We start from the raw sequence: 18,717 nt of genomic DNA, 5'->3' as shown, positions 1-18,717 counted from the left end.
AAGCGTGCAAGGGATCAGTGGTTCTGTGCATGACTTCTGCTGACATTTGCACCCTGTGTGATCTCACTGCTGCCTCTGCTGTCCCCTCCCTTTCTCTGTGCATCCCTGCTAGGCCTGGTGCCTCTACTCTGAACCAGGCAGAGGGGAGGGGAGAGGATCTTTGTCACCAAGGGGAGAGGGAATTTGCCGCCATCCTGGTATGTGTGATCCTCCTCCCTCCCTCTCTGCAGCTGGTCGTGAAGAGATGGGTCCCTGTGGGTGCAGGCACATCCTTTCCACTTGCCAAAGGACACCATGGAAGCAAGATGCCTCTTGAGTATACTGTCCTCACCACAGCTCCCCCAACCCAGCTAGGATGCTGGTGTCCTTCTTTCGTTCTTGTCAGCTAGCAGAAAAGCTGCTGATCCCATTGAAAGCACAGTGGGGCGGGAGCTCAGCAGCTTTGCACTCCCACAGAGCTCTTTGTGCTGTACACATTAGGATCTAAATCCTGGATTAGTGCTGGAAGCTGCAGTATTAGTGGAGCTCTGGGAGCTGGGGTTTGCCTTCATGGCAGACCTGATTCACTTGCACAGAAGGAACTGAAAGCGAAATGTGTGAAACCCAGGGACTCGAGTGAGGACAGCAGGAGGATGCTGTCCTCCACACACTATTAGTCAGTGTCCCACTTTGCTGGCCTGTGTGTATGGTGCCATTCAGGAGAGCTGAAAGCACTGGGCTTTCAGCCCCGAAACCCCTGAGACCTGTGCTCCTTTGGTGGAGGCCTTAGCAAGGGAACAACCTGGGCAGGAGCGAGCTGCCTGGCCCCTCAAATTGCGGCAGCAGTCAAGGCTGGGCCACAGGTGCCAACAACATGGGACTGGAGGGCTGGGAGCAAGCTGGGGGCTGTGGGTCCCACATGGTGGGGAGGGCTAGGCTGGTCCCTCATTCCTTTTCTATCCTGCACTGCCGGCCCAAGATGTCTGTGCTTCTCTGGACTGGGGAACCTTGGGCTCCTGTGCAGCCCCCCCTTATGCTGGGACTGCCATGTGCTGAGCATGTATGTCCTCAACTGCCCCTTCTCTCATGCACTACAAATGTGAGACTGAAAGAGGCTGCACAGTGGGACTCCAGCTCTTTAAGACAGATCACCTCCATCCCTGCCACACGCCAGCCTTGCACCCTGTTGGCAAAAGAAATTAACAGACCTCAGCAGTGACTATTTGAGGCCACAGAGGCTCTACACTGCAGTGCTCCCTCCTTTCCCTGCCAGGGAATGGAGGCTGCATTCAGGGTCTTAATTTAAACATGGTCACTTCCTCTCTGAGTGGCCACATACCCGTGGCTGCATGCTGGTGTAGGCTACCTGCGAAGCTGAAGGAAACTGGAGGAGAATGCTTCTGCCCACATTACCCTGTGGCTTGACACTCACTGTGGGAGTGGGGTGGATTTGTGTGCGTCCCCAGGCTGCTTTCACCTGCCTGGTGAAAGGCAGGGTCTGGGACTGCTGAGCCTTCCTGGAAGGCAGATGGAAGCTGTAGGCAGCTTCAGCGCAGCCTGCCTACAGAATGGCCTCAGATGGATCTATCCCTCCTGCTCCTCTCCTAGGTAACAGATGAGTCACGCTAGCAAGAAGCTGTTTGAAGGCTGCTCAGTGAGTGTTGCCATCTCCATCTTTTGGATGGAAACAGCTGATGCATGTAATTTGTGGAGGACCTGCAAGTTCCCAAGGGGGCAGCTGGGGACTAGTAGAAAGGGGAGCTATATTTTCTTTTCAGTAGTAGCTCTGTTGGGTTAAGGAAGTTGCCTGTCAGGAAGTTGCTGCTCTGAAAGGCAGGTTGCATGGATACAGAGCTCTGATCCTGCCTGAGTGGGGCTGGCACTAAGACAACAGCCCCAGTGCTGGACACACTCTGCTCAATGAATGTACGTGACCCAAAGGATAGTGTAAGCCTGTCTAGAATATCTGATCTCCTCCTCACAGTGATCGTGCCCTTCTGGTCTTAAAAGGCAGCTTCCGAGTGTGGCATGAGCTGTTACCTGCTCCTTCATCTGAACCTTTGACTGCTGTCAGAGGAATAAGGGAGTTTTCTATGTCTACAGAACATACCCATTTCCCAGAGGTGATTTGAATATTTAACGTTCAGTGGCTTCCAGTGAGATAAAGTCTGAACTACTGTGAAAAAGGGAACTTGTATCACTTGAATGGTTTTTAAACCCTTATCCCTCATTATTTGCTTTAACAGACTGGAAATGTCATAGAGCATTTCCTTCTGTATATTGTTCAGCATGGTATTAAGAGATTCAGTTGTGCCTGGCTCAGCTCCGTAAAGGTGCAGCTATCTGTCTTGGCATTGTAACTGATTATGGTGTGAAGGGAAGCATGGTGCTCCCTCTCAGCAGAGAGACTTACTATAATTCAGAAACACCCACTCTTGAGCTGTGAATAGAGGAAACAATCAAAGAAAGAAGAAAACAAGCCCCAGCACTCCCAGAACTTTCAGCTTCTGTGACAGGTGCTGTGGGAGGGGTGCAGATCCTCCTGCAGCTGCTTGCAGAATGTGGCTGGTGACTCAGGTTCGACCCTTGGTGCTGCTGTAGAGGGATGATGCTGGCAGCCCCTACATAGCAAACCAGAACGTGTGCTACAGAAGAGGCCAGGCTGAGAAGCTCGTTTGCCTCTGCCAGGCCTGCCCTGGCCCTGCTCCCTGCAGGAACTCGGATTTTTTGGTCCTTCTTGCTATGCATGGAAAGTACATGCAGAGTTTTCTGTCTACACCTCGCTCATGCTTTGTTTCTAATTTTTTTGCAACCACTTGTAGGATTTTCCACTCCTGCCTGAGTAATCCCAGCTACCCCCTAAATAACTAAATTTGCTGATGATATTTAATGGGCTATTCTCTCCCAAGTGCACGTTTAGCTTGAATTCTGGGTAGTGCTTTGCTGTCTGCCTTGGTCTGGTCTCCCATACTATGTTAGTTCTCTCTCCTTTTCCAGGTTTAGTATGCTCTTCTAGCCTCAACCCTGTGTTTTAAACAAGACCCATCAGGACAGATTTATACCTGAAATTGGGGATTGTACCTTGCAAACCAGACCTGGACGTCATGTGCCTGTGTATAGTAGTGAAAGCTCCTGTATATTTTCAGTCTGTTAGCTAGTGAAGATCTGTGACCACAAGCTCTCCCTATTGCTTTTCACTTCCTTGACAGTCTTTGTCATGATCTTCACTGTAACAGTCTGATGTTAAGTTTTCCTGTAGTACTGATGGTGATACTCAACTGTTCCGCTGAGAAATTGGTCTTGCCTGATATTACTCGAATTGCAGAATAGCTGAGCTACATCAAGTGCTCAAGGCCATGTCCAGCTGAGGTTTGAGTTTGTCAAGGGATGGAGAATCGTTGGTCTTTCTGTGTCCTGTCCCAAGGTTTGACTGTACTCATAGAGAAAAAAAAAGAAAACCCCAACATCTAATGGTAATTTCCCATGTTCCAGCTCATCCCCCTTGCCTCTCACTCTGTCCCTGTGCACCTCTGAGAGGAATTCACTTCTGTCTTCTCTGCACCCTTCTGCTAAGTGTCTGTAGGCAGCTATTAAGTACCCCTTCGCCCACTCTTTTACCAGCTGAACAAACCCAGCTTACTTGGCCTCTCCTTGTATGTCCTGTGCTCCAGCCCCTGACTATCCTGATGTCTTCTGCTGGACTTGCTGCACTTTGTCAATGTCTGTCTTGTACTGGGGAGCCCAAACTGGCCTCTGGAATCCCGTTGTGGTGTCACCAGTGCTGAACAGAGGGGAGGAATCCCTTTTCTCTGCCTGCACATTTGCTGAGGCCAAGATTGGTGTCATTGCTGCAACAGGGCATGCTGCCGATGTAGGGTTACCTTGACGTCCCCCAGAATCCCCCCTGGCCCTTTCTGCAGAGCTTGTCCTGCTGTCTGGGGTTCTTCCCAGGCAGCAAAGTTGTGGGATGTCCTAGGGACGGACTTTGCTTTTGCCTTTATTGAACTTCATGAAGTTTGTGTTGACCTTACTGGAAATCCCAAATTGTTCTTAACACCCTGTTGCTGATAGGCAGGTAGTAGCCCCCAGATGCTAGTTTCTAATCTGTTTCATTGGAGCAATGCTAGTTTCTGCTGGGTTGTGGTTTGCTCCTGAAGGTGATTTAGTGTTTCCTACTGGATATGTGAGTGCCATCCATTTCATGAAGCCTAGTGTACCTTGCAGGCTGAACTTGAGCTTTAGGTAGTGGCTTTGCCTTGCTGAGAGGCCTGTACCTCACACATTTGCCTAGCCCTTTTTCTACTCCATGTCCGAAGTGCTATGCTCCATGATGCCCTGGGAGCTGGTCCTGTGAGCTTAGACATTATGATCTTTCTCCTTTCATGTGACCCCACAGGCCAGGTATCTCCTAGGGCTTGAGCTCAGCCAGGTCATTGCACCATAAAGAACTGGCCCGGACCTAAAAAGTGCTGCTGTTTAGGGGTCTCTGAGCACTGCTGCTGCTCCCTTCTGCTTGTGTTGCGATAATGAGCCAGCCTTTGTCGCAGTCCTTGCAATGCCACGTGGATGTGCACCGGCATTTCACTGAGGGCCAATGCCTAGCGTTGGAGCTGGGTGTGTAACTTCCATAGTGGTAAATGACAGTAACACACAGGACAGCAATGTTTATGAAACCTTCACTCGCTGGACGCACCACCCAGGCTGTCCTCACCTTTTCCTTTGCTGTAACTCTGTCCCCAGAAATAGCATCTTCAGGAGGAATAATTGCAGCAGTATGTGTATTTTGATGAAAGAACGAATCTTTGGTGGATAATCTCTCTGCAACAAACAGCAAATGGTAAATGTGCTAAAGTAAATGGTCACTGTCGTAGTGACCACCTATCATCTCTTATTAAAGAAGAGTTCAGGAAGGAAGAGTCAGTGCATTCTTGGCCAGGAAAGCTCACAGATGGTGAAGGGGATGAGCTCCACTGCCTCTTTTCAGTTTTAGGAAAAGGTTTCACAGGAAAGCCTCACTCCCAGCACAGTCGCTGGGATCAATGTTGCAGACAGCTCAGACTTGGCCTCTTGAAAACTGAAGACTGTTTCACTAGAGCTTGTCTTTGGTCGGTGTCAGTGAGAACTGTCATGCTGCACCATTGCAAAACATGGAGGCCTTTCTTGCCTCCCTTCTATAGGTTGTTTGGTTTTTTTCCTTGCTAGCATGGGTAACACCAGCATGCAAGAGGTCCAAGAAAGGCCTTATATCAGTGCCGTCCAGGCTTGCTGGACCCTGCTGAAGTTCCCGTCAGCAAGCTTCCTTGGTGGTCACTGGGTGCTGAAACATGCCTGTGCCCATTGTCATTCTCTCTGATTGCAGAGGGGATGTAGCTGTGGTCTCCTTTACGGTGCCACCTGCATGCTCCTGTCATGACTTCTGGGGCTGCTGTCCAAGTTGCAGTGGAGATGAAGAGCTGGGGGCTCTAACCTCATGGAACATCAGCCAAATCTAGGATTTGCCTAAGTTGCCGAAGGGTCTCTGGCCATGGCCAGCTTAGGATCCTGCTGGCCAAGGCATCTGTCAGGATCAAGCTGGGAAGCATGTGGGGATGCAGTGAGGTCCTGGGAAGGAAGGGGCAACATATATGAGGTGGGACCTAGTTCCTTTTAACTGCTGTGCCTATTTGGTTAGCTTTGACCCATCTGCTTGCTACTCCACAGTTTAAATTAAGGAGGGCTCACAAAAGCAATGGTAACTGATTTGCAAGAACAGCTGTACTGGCCTATCCTGTTGCCTCCCTGAATCAATGTCTCAGCTTGCTGGCCCATTCACAGGGAGGCAGGAGAGAGTGAGGAACCATCATGGGCTATTTTATGCTTGGAGCTGGTCCCACAGCCCTGCAGGGACACAGCTAGAGGGCATGGGCCTTTTGGGAGGTCTGTGCGTTGTGCCACCCTGTGACCGAGAGAGCCTGGTGCATGCAGACAGCTTTTTTCATCCCTGAAGTCATTCAGTGTTTCTGTCAGCAGCCAAGCCATAGAGATATTAAAGATAGGACAGAAGTAAAGGAAAGAGTTGGAGTGGGCACGTGGTTAGAGTGCCTCTCTTACTGTCCTCCTGGGGCAAAAAAACATTTGTATATGTGGAGAGATAAGGACTGCTGCCCAAGGAAAAGACAAGGAGGAGTTTTCTGAGACACAAGCTAGGCAAGTGGGGGGATCCCTGTTCCCCTGAGACATCCTGCCTTGGTCCCAGCAGAGCCATCTTACCAGCTGTGCCTGGGCAGGGGTCTGCACTGGGTCTGTCTGCTGGGTGGCAGAGATGTGCTCCAGGACCTGTCCCTTCCCTGGCTAGGCAGCGTGTCGCGACCCTTTCCTTCCCCTGCTGGTGCTGTATGCATGGCTCCCTCTGGGTCTAGCAGTGTCCCCCTCCACAACATCTGGTGGGCTTCAGGTGCAAGGAGCCAGATTGAGCAGAGCAGGTTTTGGAGGACCAAGTGCTCCCTGGCAGGTGGGCAAGGAGAAGGGGCTTTTGGAAACTCAGGAGAAACTGCAGGCTTTTGCGAAGCATTGATTGGCGTGTGTAAGGTGGTTCTGCGAGGTGGAACAGAACAGAGTCAAGGCACCGGCTTTTTACTTGTGGACTGTCAACACCATTGACTTGTGTGTGTGATGCAAGTGGAGTCTGTGGCCAAGCTGCTCCAGCTTAGCTGTGTGCATCTACCAATCTTGTTGTAGGGTTCAAAGCGAGTCCTGAGATCAAATGAATACGTCCTCCCGCCTGGTGGCCTGATGGAGACCGAGCTGGAGCTGACCTTCTCACTGCAGGTACCTTGTGTTGCCTGGTCCCCTGGGCTCCCTGGTGCTCCCCTCATCTGGCATTTCTCTGCAAGCACGGCTTTGGGAGCTCAGTGTGAAGGGGGTAGCCTCTGAGGAGGGGCCTCTTGTGGTTGCCCATGCTCAGATCATAACAGCACAGAATCCTACTGCTGGCTGGCTGCTCCATTGCTCCAGGGGGTTGTTTTGCTGGGCATGGGGATTTGGAGGATGATGTGGTGTGCAGGTGGGCTTTGAGGGGCACCTCAAAGCTCAGCAGGTCAGGTCTTGCTGTACATCAGCGCTGAGGAAGAGTTTTCTACCTGTGTGTCATGCTAAGCCCTGCCCTCATGCTGCTATCTTTCCTGTGCTTCCCTTCCCCAGTACCCACACTTCCTCAAGAGAGATGGCAACAAACTACAGATCATGCTGCAACGGAGGAAGAGATACAAGAACCGCACGATCCTGGGCTACAAGACCCTTGCAGTGGGCATCATTAACATGGCCGAGGTACAGGGTGCTGGGAATAGAGGGGAGCTTTGCACGGCCTCCCTGTGCCAGCGCTGGGAAGGGAGCTGGGCTGGCTGGCTGGCGCTCGGTGCTGTGAGTGCTCTGTCTTGTTGGCTAGCTGTAAGACAGAGGGGGTGGGCTGCCAGCTGCCATTGTGTCATCCTGGCAGGGGGCTTGTCTGTCTGTCTAGGTGATGCAGCACCCGACGGATGGCGGGCAGCTTCTGGGCCTCCACAGCAACATGAAGGATGTGAACATCCGAGTGGCTGAAATCAGCATCTACTCTTTGTCCAGTCAGCCCATTGACCATGAGGATGGGAGCGTCCCCTCAGGTCCTAAAATCAAAGCTTCAGGTGTGTTAGTGCTCATCACAGACTTGAAGGCAAGCATTTGGGACAGGACATGGGTAACGGAGAGCGTCCCCAAGTGCCTGCCAGCAATACCAATCATTTCACTGGGGCTGTGACAGGTGTCATGCTTAGCTGTGGCATCTGCACTGTCTGCTTTCAGATCGCTCCCCAGACATTGATAACTACTCTGAAGAAGAGGATGACAGCTTCTCCTCAGAGCAGGAAGCCAGCGATGATGCTGTGCAGGGTCAGGTAAGGGAGGCCTGGCAAAGTGGCTTATGTCCTGGTCCCATTTCTGGGGCCAGTCAGGGGTTGAGGGTTTTGATCACCCTGAGCTCTCTCATCTCCCTTATAAACATTTGTCATGGTTTCAGAGGGCAGAGAGCTACAATACCTGACAGCAGGAAGAACTGTGGACTGCTATCAAGTCCATGGTGGGGCAAGGGACTTTGGAGAGCCATAGGTCTCACCCACCTGTTCTTGGGGCTGTCTGGTCTGCAGCATAAAACCCCTGCTGACCCCCCTCCATCTTGCACCACGATTCTCTCCCATGTCCCTGTGATAACAGGCCAGAGGTTGCCCTTTCTCAGAGAGAGAACAGAGATTTTTAGGAAGAAGTACAGTCTGGGTCTGAAAATAGTTAGAGGTGGCAGACCCATCCCAGCCCTGTGATGAGCTGTGCCACTGCTGTTTGCTGTCCTCTTGTTGTGGTGCCTACACTCAAGGCCAAAAAAGACTTGTAGCATGCTGATCAAGCACAGGGACAAACCCCTGTTCAGGGTCCTCCACATTGCCTGTCCCATCATGCAGGGTTAACGCATCAGGGCCCCATGTCCCTGGGAGCTGTGTGTGTTGTTGAGGCTGATCCCTGGAAGAACACTTTTTGTGAGCGCAGGTGCTGTGCCCACTGAGCTAACCCTGGAGAGGGGAGAGCAGGAGAACAACACATGGGTCATGGGGAGGCTGGCGAGTGCAGAGAGAAGAGTTTTAGGTTGTAACAAGGACTGTTGCAGAAAGCTACTGTCTCCCCTCTGAATCTTGCTGGTACACGTCCCTCTGGAGGGGCCTGAGGGCAGAGGCACTGGGAAAGAAGGTCTACTGGGGGACAGTGCTAAAGAGGGAGAAGGAGCTGCATAGAGAGGTGGGAGAAGTGAGAAGCAAAACTCTGGGAGCAGAGTGGACCAAAGTTTTTCAAAATGGGGGGCAAGTGTGGGAGAGGGGAACTTCTAGGAGATGCTGCTCCCTGCACTCTGAGTTGCTCTGATGTGATGTGACCTTTTGCCTGCAGGATCTGTTTGATGAAGAGGATGACTTGAGGAAAACCAAGAAGGCTAGGAGGAAAATGATCCGAACCACATCAATGACCAGAGTAACATCAGCATTTACAATGTGATCAAAGGGATGGAAGGGATTCACTCCCTCCCCTCCCTGCTGGGAGTGAGGAGGGTTTGGGGGGGATGCTGGCACTGGTGCAGAGCAGGGGAGAGAGCCCTTGGCTCTGAGAAGAAGGGGCAAACCTCTTGCCATTAATGAGTTAGCTTGCTGCTCAGAGCTGTACCCCAGCTCACAGTCCGTACTGTATTTAGCCTGGATTCCTATCAGTGATGATCTATGTACAACACAGTTTTGACTTGCTGCTGTGACATGGTCTCTTCTCTTTCCCTCTCTGAGGAAGGGGAAGGTTGGCACAAGGAAGGGTGAACCATTAGCAGCTCCTCCGCCTGTCAGCAGAAGTGGGGAGCTGCCCTGCCAGCCCCCTGCTCTCCAAGTATCTCCTTGTTCCCAGCTGCTTCAGCCCTGCAGGTCCCTGGGCACCTTCTTCCTGAGTTTGTCCCCTATCTTTTCTTGCTTGAAAGCAGCATTCCTCAACCAGGTGGTCTGGGGAGAAAGGGGATATAAATGGAGAGAAAGTGCTATTCCAGCCCATAGCAGAGACTGAGTCCTTGCACCCTCCCTCATTCCCAGATACAGTGGTTTCTTGTGGAGTCCGGATTTAGTCCAAATCCTACAGCAAATTTAAAGAGCAAGGGAGGTCACAGCTGACCTTGGGCCTGTGGACCCAGAAGGGAGCTGATGGCATGTTAAAGTGTGCAACCGTGGCCTGTATGTTAGTCATCTTGTAACACGGTTTGATAGATTTGCTGATCTTTTTTCTTCCTTTGTTTTGTTTTAGCAACCAAACTTCAAGCAGAAATTTGTGGCTTTGCTGAAGAGGTTTAAAGTGACGGAGGAGGTAAGAAGTGGGAAGGCTGTCCCACCTGGTGGTGTCTCCTGCAGATGTGTAGGTGTCAGAGTGCTGGTTCTCACTCACTGGGAGCACAAGGCATGAGCTGCAGGTGCTCAGGGGTGTTAAAGGTGGTGTGAGACCACTGTGTGGCACAGACTGGGCCTTGGCTTTTCCAAAGCCTTCTACCCCAAGAAGGCAGCTCTGAGCCTCATGCTCAAATAAAAAACACCTTCCTGCTGGGGAGAGGGGCCGGGGGAAGAAGGGTGCTGTCATAGACTGGCTCTGCCCCAGGAGCTGGCATTGCAGGGTCAATCCTGTTCACAAATGAGAGCAGGCTAACATCAGCCTGTGGGTAGCTGGCTTTGGCTGGGAGCCTGGACTGAGTGTGCAGCACAGCCTGTGAAGGTCCTCCCAGGTGTCTTAACTCCTAGTAAGTATGAAGGGTGTCTGAGACTGCTTCGGATGTCATGCTCATGGCACCCTCCTTTCGCCCAATGACAGTGTCACTTGCTTCTTCCACAGCCTGGATTTGGCTCCCTGAGGTGGGAACGGTGCTGTGGTGTGCCTTGTGGCTGGGAGGGAGCTTTTATGTGCCTGGCCTGGGATGCAGGTGACTCCGTATCTCTTCATTGCCCTCTGGGCTTGGTCCCACAGGTCCTGGACTCTGACCCTGTAGACCAGACCCAGGAGGTGGAGGAAGACCTGGGCTTGCTCTATGACAGCCTGGAAGAGTGCAACAACAGTGACAGCGGCCCAGAGATTGAGGACAATGAAAGTGTGCACAGCACACCCAAGCCCACACTGAGGTAAGGGTTGCAGGGAGTCACAGGCCAACAGCGCAGTCTATGGGACCTGGAGAAATGCCCTCTGACACTTTCTGTTGCTTGGGCTAATGCAGGCATTGTCTTGTCTCCACTCCCATTGCCGTCTTCTATTGGCACCGCTGAGCTCCTCAGTTGCATATCCTGTTTAGTAAACTCAAAACTGCCCATTAAAACTGGCTTCCTTCACATTTAGTCTCATTTAATTTCCTGCCAGACAAGCATCTGATGCTTACTGATCTGCTGGAAAAGTACTTACTTGATCTAAGCCCCTACTGTTCCCAGCTCTCATATCTTTCTGCTGGCAGTCCTGGCCTTCGCAGGGCTCTCCACACTGAAGCATGCCTGTCTTTTGAGCACTATGTGACTGCATAGGCCAGTCCTTGTGTCCCTGTGAGATCTGCATGCTGCATTCCGACCCTTTGTGGAGACATGTGGCTAGCAACCATCAGTGATATTCCTCACCCCATTCCCCAGGCACCCAGTGGCTTGACTCGCTCTGCCAAGCCCTGCTGACTTGGCACAGAGGTCTCCAGTGGACCATGCAGTGAAACCAGGCTTTTCTCCCATGTGATCTGCATTCACCTGGCCTCTCTGCTCATGGCTGTTCTGTTTCCGTGCTGTCCTTTTGTGAGAAAGTTGCCTTTTATTGTCTTTCTACTTGGCTGCCTCACAGTGTGCTGGGTCTCTTCTAGCCAAGCCAAGCTTACTTGTCATTATTATTTCTATAGTTCGGTATTTAAATATAATTTGGATTAGTTGGAATCCCTGCTGAAGGTACTTAGCAGGGGTAGCAGACTTGGTCTGCCGCAGGCAAACTGTTTGAAATTAAATCTGCTGGATTCAGGAACCCATGGGGCACTGGGGAAGAAACAGGAACATGACAGCAGTCGTGTTTTCCACAAATCCACAAGTCGTTGTGAAGGAGACAGCAGGCATGCGAGCAAGGGGGAGCTGCTTAGGTGGTCTGCTTGGACTCCAGAAGGAGTTTCACGTGGTCTGTCTGATATCAAAGGAAACAAAGGCACTGTGGGAGAAAAAGGAAGGTCTTTTTGTGGTCAGTTAGTGGTTTATGCATGCAAACTATGTAAAACTATGTAAACTGTAAAAGTCTATTGAGAGTATTTAAATATAAGACCCTGCCCTGCTTCTGCAAGTGCCTGCTTGCGAACATCTGGTCATTGGGAGAGCATCCTAGAGGAACTGCTGGTTTGTGCTTGCACTTGCTGTTACAGTCTTCCTTGGGTGTTTGCTGCTGTCTCTGGTAGGACAGCCTATTGGGCCCTGGGCTGGTTTTCAGCCTGTTCATGAAGTGTCCCTAGCTTGGTTTGCCCTCCAGTGCCTCAGTTTCTGGCCGTGCTGAGTGTGTATCCCCTTGCAGTCACATTACTGGGTCTGTACTTTTTCTAAGGAGGTGTGGGACCTCACTGCTAAGGTGTTTAGTGTAGACTGCATGGTTCCAAGGCCCTGCATAGCCTTCTCAGCTGGGGATGACCTTCCAGTCCAGCCTGTAAATTCAAGATGTGATCCTCATGTTGGATTTATTTATTGTCATAGACAGCCTTGCTAGACACTGTGAAGGTCTGTGTGGAGCAAGGGCATTAAAGTAGCCCTTAAGGGTGAGCAGTGGCTGGTGCACTGGATTGAGCCAGTGGCGTTGGGAACAGATAGCCATCCTTTTGATCAGCCGTGGGGGCCACGCAGCTGTAGGCTGCTCCTGCACTGGGGTGAAACTGGAGCTAGAGCTGAGGCTGTTAGGTAAGACCTCAACAGTCAGAGCCTTTGATTGAAGATCAGAGGTGAAGGAGCAAATGTCTCCATAGGTGACTGGGAAAATGGGTGGGGGAGAGGGGGCTAATTCATTGAAAACAGAAGGAGGCTGTGCAGAAGGGCTGGGATTTACATAAATCTCAACCTGCTGAGACTCAGGCTCAATCATGTCTATAGGAGAGCCTTTAAACTGCGCAACGGGGAAAGCTGAGAGCTGCAGAAGAGCTCTGTGCTCAGTGTGACATATCCTCTAGGGAAGAAAGCTTCTGAAATGCAAGTGAGAGAGGACAGAAACAGACACAGCTTCCATGGGGAAGGGGGAGACAGCCCCATTTAAATGAGGGATTGAAAGCCACACCAAGTGTATACAATCTAGACACATCCAATGTCTAAGAAAAAGGAGGGGATGAAGATACCTTTTTGAGATGCCAATGGCACCAGGGGTATGTCATGTTCTGGTGAGATTACTGGGACAGTACAGAGGAGTGTGGGACAGATGCTGATTGGGGAGTGAATTATTAGAAAACGTACATATTTCTCTGGTTTGACTCTTAAGTTATTAACATAGTCTGTATGGATTGAAATTGCTGGCTGAGAAAAGGCAGGTGTAGAATAATGACTGTACAGGGTGGTGACAATGCCTGAGATCCCGTAGCAGAGATTGGAGAGGTGGAGAGAGCTGAAATATATTAATAACAGGAGACATCATTTACCTCTGTGTGACCTGGAGAAAATGTCCCACCAGGGCACAATGGCACAATTCCAAGTCTAAACCTGGAGCTTTGGTAAATGAACGTGTCGTGAAGCAGCTGGTCATGGAGCCAGTGAGAAGAAAATCAAGCCTTGACTTCCCCCAGCCAGTGTATAAACACTGCTTCTGAATTGCTGCTCTGTGGTGGGGGCCATCATTTACTGAGGTGAAATGTCCTTGTAGAAGCAGTAAAAGCAAAGAACCTGACAAACACTGTTGTGCCTGGCAGCACATTGTGCTGTATACAAATAAGGAAACATGTTAAAAGGACAGTAAAAGGAGCAGCCAGGATGTTCAGAGGTCTGTAGGTATCCTGCAGAAAGCTGCAGATACCTCCAGTTGAGGACAGTGGAAAACAATGGAAACTCTAGCAGAGTCCTAACAGAAGAACTGCTCTATATCCTAAGCCTCTGTGGCCGTCCCTGGAAACCTGCAATCTGGTATCCCCATCTGCACACCAGGCAAATCAGGAGAAACTTTTCCTGGGAGTTAGTGAGCAAATACATGCATACAGCTTAGAGGGAAGCTAGCTCAGATCTCCTGCAGGAAAGTCACACATTGCAGATGGGCTGCAGTTGCTGCAAGGGTCCTGGGAAAGCTGACAGGTAAGATCCAGTGATAGAGCCTGCTTGTTTCCTAAAGACTGGTCTTTGAGCAGCCCACAGGATGTGGAGAGGGTCCTCGGCAAATAAATAATGGATGGAAAAAGGGGAAACAAAGGTGGAAGCTCACACTGTGGTGGCAGAGCCAGTCCTGCTATCCCAAGGGAGTTCCTGTGTTGACCATTGTGACTTGGAAATGGGACCTTGGAGTTGCACGGTGCAGCTCTACCAAAACATCAGCTCAGAGACCTAAAAAAAGGCAAATTTAAGTGCTGGGGAACAAGAGAGGACATTGCTGTGCTGCTGTGCTACCTGAGGTGTGGTTCTGTGTGCAATACTGTGGTCTTCAGAGCCTTGGGAAAGGGGAAAGCAGAAAGGGAAGGTGGAAGCTGCTGCTGGAAGTGTGCAGCAGCAGCAGTCACAAGCAAGGAGCTCTTCCTGGAAAAGGGGGAGCAGAAGGGAAGGCAGCAGAAATCTGTGGAAGCTGTGGTGGTGCAGAGGGGGCAGAGAGGTTCAGCAGCACATTGGAGTTGCGGTGTTGACAGAGACCACATACCAGTGAGATGGGACAAGGTGGCAGTTCCTCACCCTGCACTGCAGTGGTGGGGGATCACCTGAGAGAGAAATCGTTGCTGGCTAGGAGACAGGGACCCTGCCTCCAACTCACTGGGGTCACAGGTCTAGTCCTGTTGGTCTGGGGTGGCCCCATCCTGTCCGTGCACCCAGCATTGTTGAGCAGACCATGGTGTGTGGGTCTGGCGGTCTGCTGGCAGGTCTGCATCTAGGCTGTGAGTTGCTCGGACACTTGGGTGTCTGGCCCTGTGTCCCACTGGGGACCTCTCCACAGTGCTTTGTGCTTGGGACAGGCTGGCGGGGGTGCACTGGGATCATGGTGACTTCGTTCCTCTCTTATTCCTGCCTTTTTCTCTCCCGTCTGTCTGTCTGTCCGTCCGTCCGTTCGTCTGTCTGTTTCTCTGCAGGCGTTTCTTTGAGGGAGTCTCTCATTCTGGTTCCCAGACTGAGATCGGCAGTCTGCACAGCCAGAAAGGGCAGGATCAAGAGTCGGGCAGCCCTGTGAGTTATACCACCACCACCACCACCACCACCTCTTGCCCCCTTCCCTCCCCAGCCAGCCCAGCATCCCCGCAGTGCCTGCAGCTCCCTCTGAGACCACAGCTCCTGGCAGCACCTGCCTGGGGCTGCTCCTTCCCTTCTTTCCTCTTCTTTTTCCCAGCGCAGGCAGACAGGTAGTGATGGGGGGCATCCTCTGGGGCCGGTCCCAGGGGGACGTCGGGCTCCCCTGTGGGAGCGTGTGTTCTGTGAGGCCAGGCATGGGTCACTGGCAGCTGCCCTGCTCGGGGTGCTCCATCCTACTCTGACCCTACTCCATGTCCCCCAGGGTGAGGCAGACAAGCGGAAGCCGGGAGTGCTGCGACCGCAGGAAGAGCCAGGGGTGGAGATCCCTGCGGTGGTGAGTCCAGGCTATGGGATGTGGAATAGGGCTGGAGCTCCCTCAGACCCCACCTTGCTTTTTGGGGTACCGGGGGTGCCCACCAGCCTGGGAGCAGGGCTGGGGGGGGACAAGTAGACTGGGCTGGAGAGCAGGGTTAGGGTCTGCAGAAGATGCAGCCCAGCCCCCTCAAGGCCCTGCAGCCTTGGCTCTCCAGCAGGGCCACCAGCCTTATCCTGGATGGGGGCACCCATGGGTGCAGGGAGCAGGGCAGGGAGAGTGACGTGTACGACATGATTGTGTGTGGCCCTCAGGAGCTGGCTGCAGAAGAGCCATGTTCACGGCTGGCCCCCGCAGAGGCTGCCACGAGGGAGGGCAGCGTGGACAGGCTGGCCCAGCTGGGTCCTGGAACCAAAGCCGAGCTCCCCAGTGCCGTGTCCCCCAGGTAAGGTGGGTCTGTGCCCCATGCCAGGGCTGAGAGGGCTCACACTGTCTCTCTGGAGTGAGCGGGGGTTGATGGAGATGGGATTTCCTCAACGGTGTTGCCTCTCCTGCTTCTCGCTCACAGTAAGGCAGACAGCAAGCAGTTGTGGCGTCCCCGCAGCACCTCTGTGAAGGACCGGCAGAGCTCAAAGGGACAGGGTGGCCGCGCCAGCAGCTTGGACAGCGAGAGCTCTCCAGACTCATGGCACAGCACGCAGGTGAGGCCCTGGAAGCCACCTCACCTGGAGGCTTCTCACTCGAGAGCCCTTCAGCCATGGGCAGAGCAGCCAAGGCAGCTGGTTGGCATTAACCTTTGTGGTGATGCTGTCATAGGTGCCCCGAAAGTCTGTTTATGATCAGCTGAACCAGATCCTGGTCTCAGACGAGCAGCTCCCTGAGAGCATTGTGCTGGTGAATGTCGCCGAGTGGCAAGGGCAGGTGAGTAGGTGTGACGGGAGCCGGGTGCACGAGGGGAGCTGTAAGCAGGATCCCAGGGGATTCGCCCAACCACGGCAGGGTGTCCTAAGGAAACTGGCACCAGCTGTGCCCTCCTCTCCCCCGGGTGGCCCTTCCTCTAGGGACACAGTGCATTTTCACAGTGCTGAGCTACAGGCACAAGACTCTGGCACGTCTTCTCTGTCACATGCCACACACCAGCATTGCTGGATCCTCAAAGCACGATGCCCTGAGCAGTCCCAGGAAGGCTGGTTAATGGACTGTACCTTGTGCCCTCACTGTTTGGTCCTGGCTCCCAGTGACTGCACTGGTCAGAGCTTTGTTGGATGCCCTGGCAGAGGTGCCAGACTCCCTCTGCTCTGCCACCAGGCCCTGGGAAGCAGCAGAGGTGCCATTTCCCACTCAGAGATGGGAGAGCACAGCCCACCGCTCCCAGGGAGCATTAACTGCATTGTCAGAGCTGGGATCTCTGGGCAGGGAGGCATGTGAGGCTTTCCTGCCTCATGCTGGTCACCATCGCGTCCGTGTGAGGACGGACCTAGCCCCTGACGAGCACCTGCCTCCCCCATGCATGGAGTTGACTGCTGAAGGTGAGCAGGGCCATGTATGTGTGTGCAAACACGCAAACAGCAGTTAAATAAAGCACAGGCGAGACCCCTTTGGGATCCTGCAGCTACATCTGACATCTAGAAAGTGCTGGAAAATCAAGGAGGGCTTTGTGGCAGAAGAAAGGGCTTCTCAGTGAGAGGTGGTGGAGTCTTGACCCAAGCCATGCAATCCTCGGCATGTTCCTGCTCTAGCTCTTGTGCTGATGGGGAAAAAAGGAGCGATGCCCATTTCCAGACACTGCTGTCATGGCATCTTCTAAGCTCCCTTGTCTAGCATGACTGCCTGTTTTACCACTGTTCAGTTACACGCAGACACCTGAAGAGGCACAGAAGGATTTTGCAGTGCCACAGTGGGAGAGAGCAAGAGAAAGGAATGAGCAGAGGGGGACTGAGCCTAGAGCTGGGCCCTGCTGTGGGACAGCAGGATTTAAATCTGAGGGTCCCTGGACCAAACCCTTTCTCTCAAGGAGCACAGCCTGGTTCTTGGGACAGAATTGCTCTTGCCGTCGCAGGGTGGTGACTGCTGTGCTCAAAGGCGAGAGCAGGGGGCTAGTGCAGCCAGCCCCCTGGAGCAGAGCTGGGAGGAGCAGGGATGCTCAGGCATGCAGCCAGGGATGACCTGGTGGTTTCAGCCTCCCTGCACAGGCATGGGTGGCGACAGGGTCCCCAGCTCTATTCCAGGAGGCGCGGGGGCCAGGGCAGACATGGGCTGGTGCTGGCCAGCACAGCCATGCCCCCCACCCCAGGGTACCTTAACCCAAGCTCTCTGCATTGGCAGTACGTGAGTGAGCAGCTCCAGGCGCACAAGCAGTTGGTCGTATCCACCTGCTCCGTGGCGGACATCCAGGCAGCCTTCAACACCACTGTCTCCCGCATCCAGCGATAGTGAGTATGGGTTGGGCTCAGCCTGGCAGCTTCCTACGACTGCAGAGAAGGGCTGGGAAGGGCCCTGGCTCCCCCAGGGCTTGTTAGGACCCTTTGGGATTGTGGACACAACTATAGGAGCCGGTATAGGCCCTGGGGAAAACGGGGGATCCCAGGGCTGGTTGTGCCCATGGCAGCGCTCAGCAAGCTGGAAGTTGTCAGCAATGGGTTTCTGATGCTGGGTCAGCTGGCTCGGCAGGGCACGTTCCCTGCCCCCTGAGCCACTGCGTGTCCCTCACAGTCTCCTTTTCTCTCCCTTTGGCAGCTGTAACTGTAACTCCCACATGCCTCCCCCGGTGAAGGTTGTGGTGGCGGGCGACCAGAGCTACCTGAGCGTTGTCCTCCGTTTCTTCGTGGAGCAGCTGGCCAGCAAGACACCCGACTGGCTCAACTACCTTCGCTTCCTTCTTGTGCCACTGGGTGAGAGCCACCGGGAGCCGAACCCCAGGGCTGTCCTCTCCCACCATCCCGGGCTCCCCTGCCTGGAGCCAATCTCGCCCTTCTCACCCGCAGGCTCTCACCCTCTGGCCAAGTACCTGGCCTCGGTGGATAACAAATACAGCACTCTCTTCCTGGACACGGCATGGCGGGAGCTGTTCAGCAGGGCTGAGCCACCCATCGCAGGTGAGGAGCGGGGCAGGCTGGGGCCAGCAGCGCCTCGAAGGGGAGCCCAGCTGCCACCAAGACCCTCACGGCTCTTTGCGCCCGCAGACACTGTGGACATCGCGGGCCGCGTCGCCCAGTTCATCGCCGGAGCCAGCCTCTCTCACCAGCTCCCCATCTCTGAGGCCATGCTGACGTACAAGCAGAAGAGGTGAGTGTGGTCCCGGGGAACCTGTCCTGCCTTGTGTGGCCTCAGTCCAGGCTGTGCCCGGGCCAGGGCTGTGGGAGACGGGGGACAGGCGAGTGATGCCTCGTGCTCTACTCCGCCGGCAAGCAGCGTGGTGCTGAGGGGAGCTGGGGTTCCACAGTGAGAGGCCTGCAGCGCCGT

At 53.3% G+C, this 18,717-nt stretch overlaps 1 protein-coding gene across 3 annotated transcripts in view; it reads left to right on the top strand.

Annotated features, from left to right (window-relative positions):
* Positions 1-18,717, top strand: part of LOC104322384 (phosphofurin acidic cluster sorting protein 1-like) — a 77,508-nt gene that overhangs the window by 56,103 nt on the left and 2,688 nt on the right. For all 3 annotated transcript variants that reach the window (XM_069799829.1, XM_069799828.1, XM_069799827.1), the window contains exons 3-18: positions 6,697-6,786; positions 7,159-7,284; positions 7,475-7,637; positions 7,795-7,886; positions 8,923-9,003; positions 9,808-9,867; positions 10,516-10,667; positions 14,786-14,879; positions 15,205-15,276; positions 15,570-15,700; positions 15,824-15,956; positions 16,072-16,176; positions 17,581-17,687; positions 17,992-18,146; positions 18,240-18,350; positions 18,438-18,540. In XM_069799829.1, the coding sequence (XP_069655930.1) occupies positions 6,697-6,786; positions 7,159-7,284; positions 7,475-7,637; positions 7,795-7,886; positions 8,923-9,003; positions 9,808-9,867; positions 10,516-10,667; positions 14,786-14,879; positions 15,205-15,276; positions 15,570-15,700; positions 15,824-15,956; positions 16,072-16,176; positions 17,581-17,687; positions 17,992-18,146; positions 18,240-18,350; positions 18,438-18,540 (1,775 nt within the window). The remainder of the gene's footprint in view (positions 1-6,696; positions 6,787-7,158; positions 7,285-7,474; positions 7,638-7,794; positions 7,887-8,922; positions 9,004-9,807; positions 9,868-10,515; positions 10,668-14,785; positions 14,880-15,204; positions 15,277-15,569; positions 15,701-15,823; positions 15,957-16,071; positions 16,177-17,580; positions 17,688-17,991; positions 18,147-18,239; positions 18,351-18,437; positions 18,541-18,717) is intronic.

This window comes from Haliaeetus albicilla, chromosome 13, assembly GCF_947461875.1.
Source record: "Haliaeetus albicilla chromosome 13, bHalAlb1.1, whole genome shotgun sequence".
Classification (NCBI taxonomy): domain Eukaryota; kingdom Metazoa; phylum Chordata; class Aves; order Accipitriformes; family Accipitridae; genus Haliaeetus; species Haliaeetus albicilla.
This window is presented reverse-complemented; position numbering and strand designations above follow the sequence as displayed.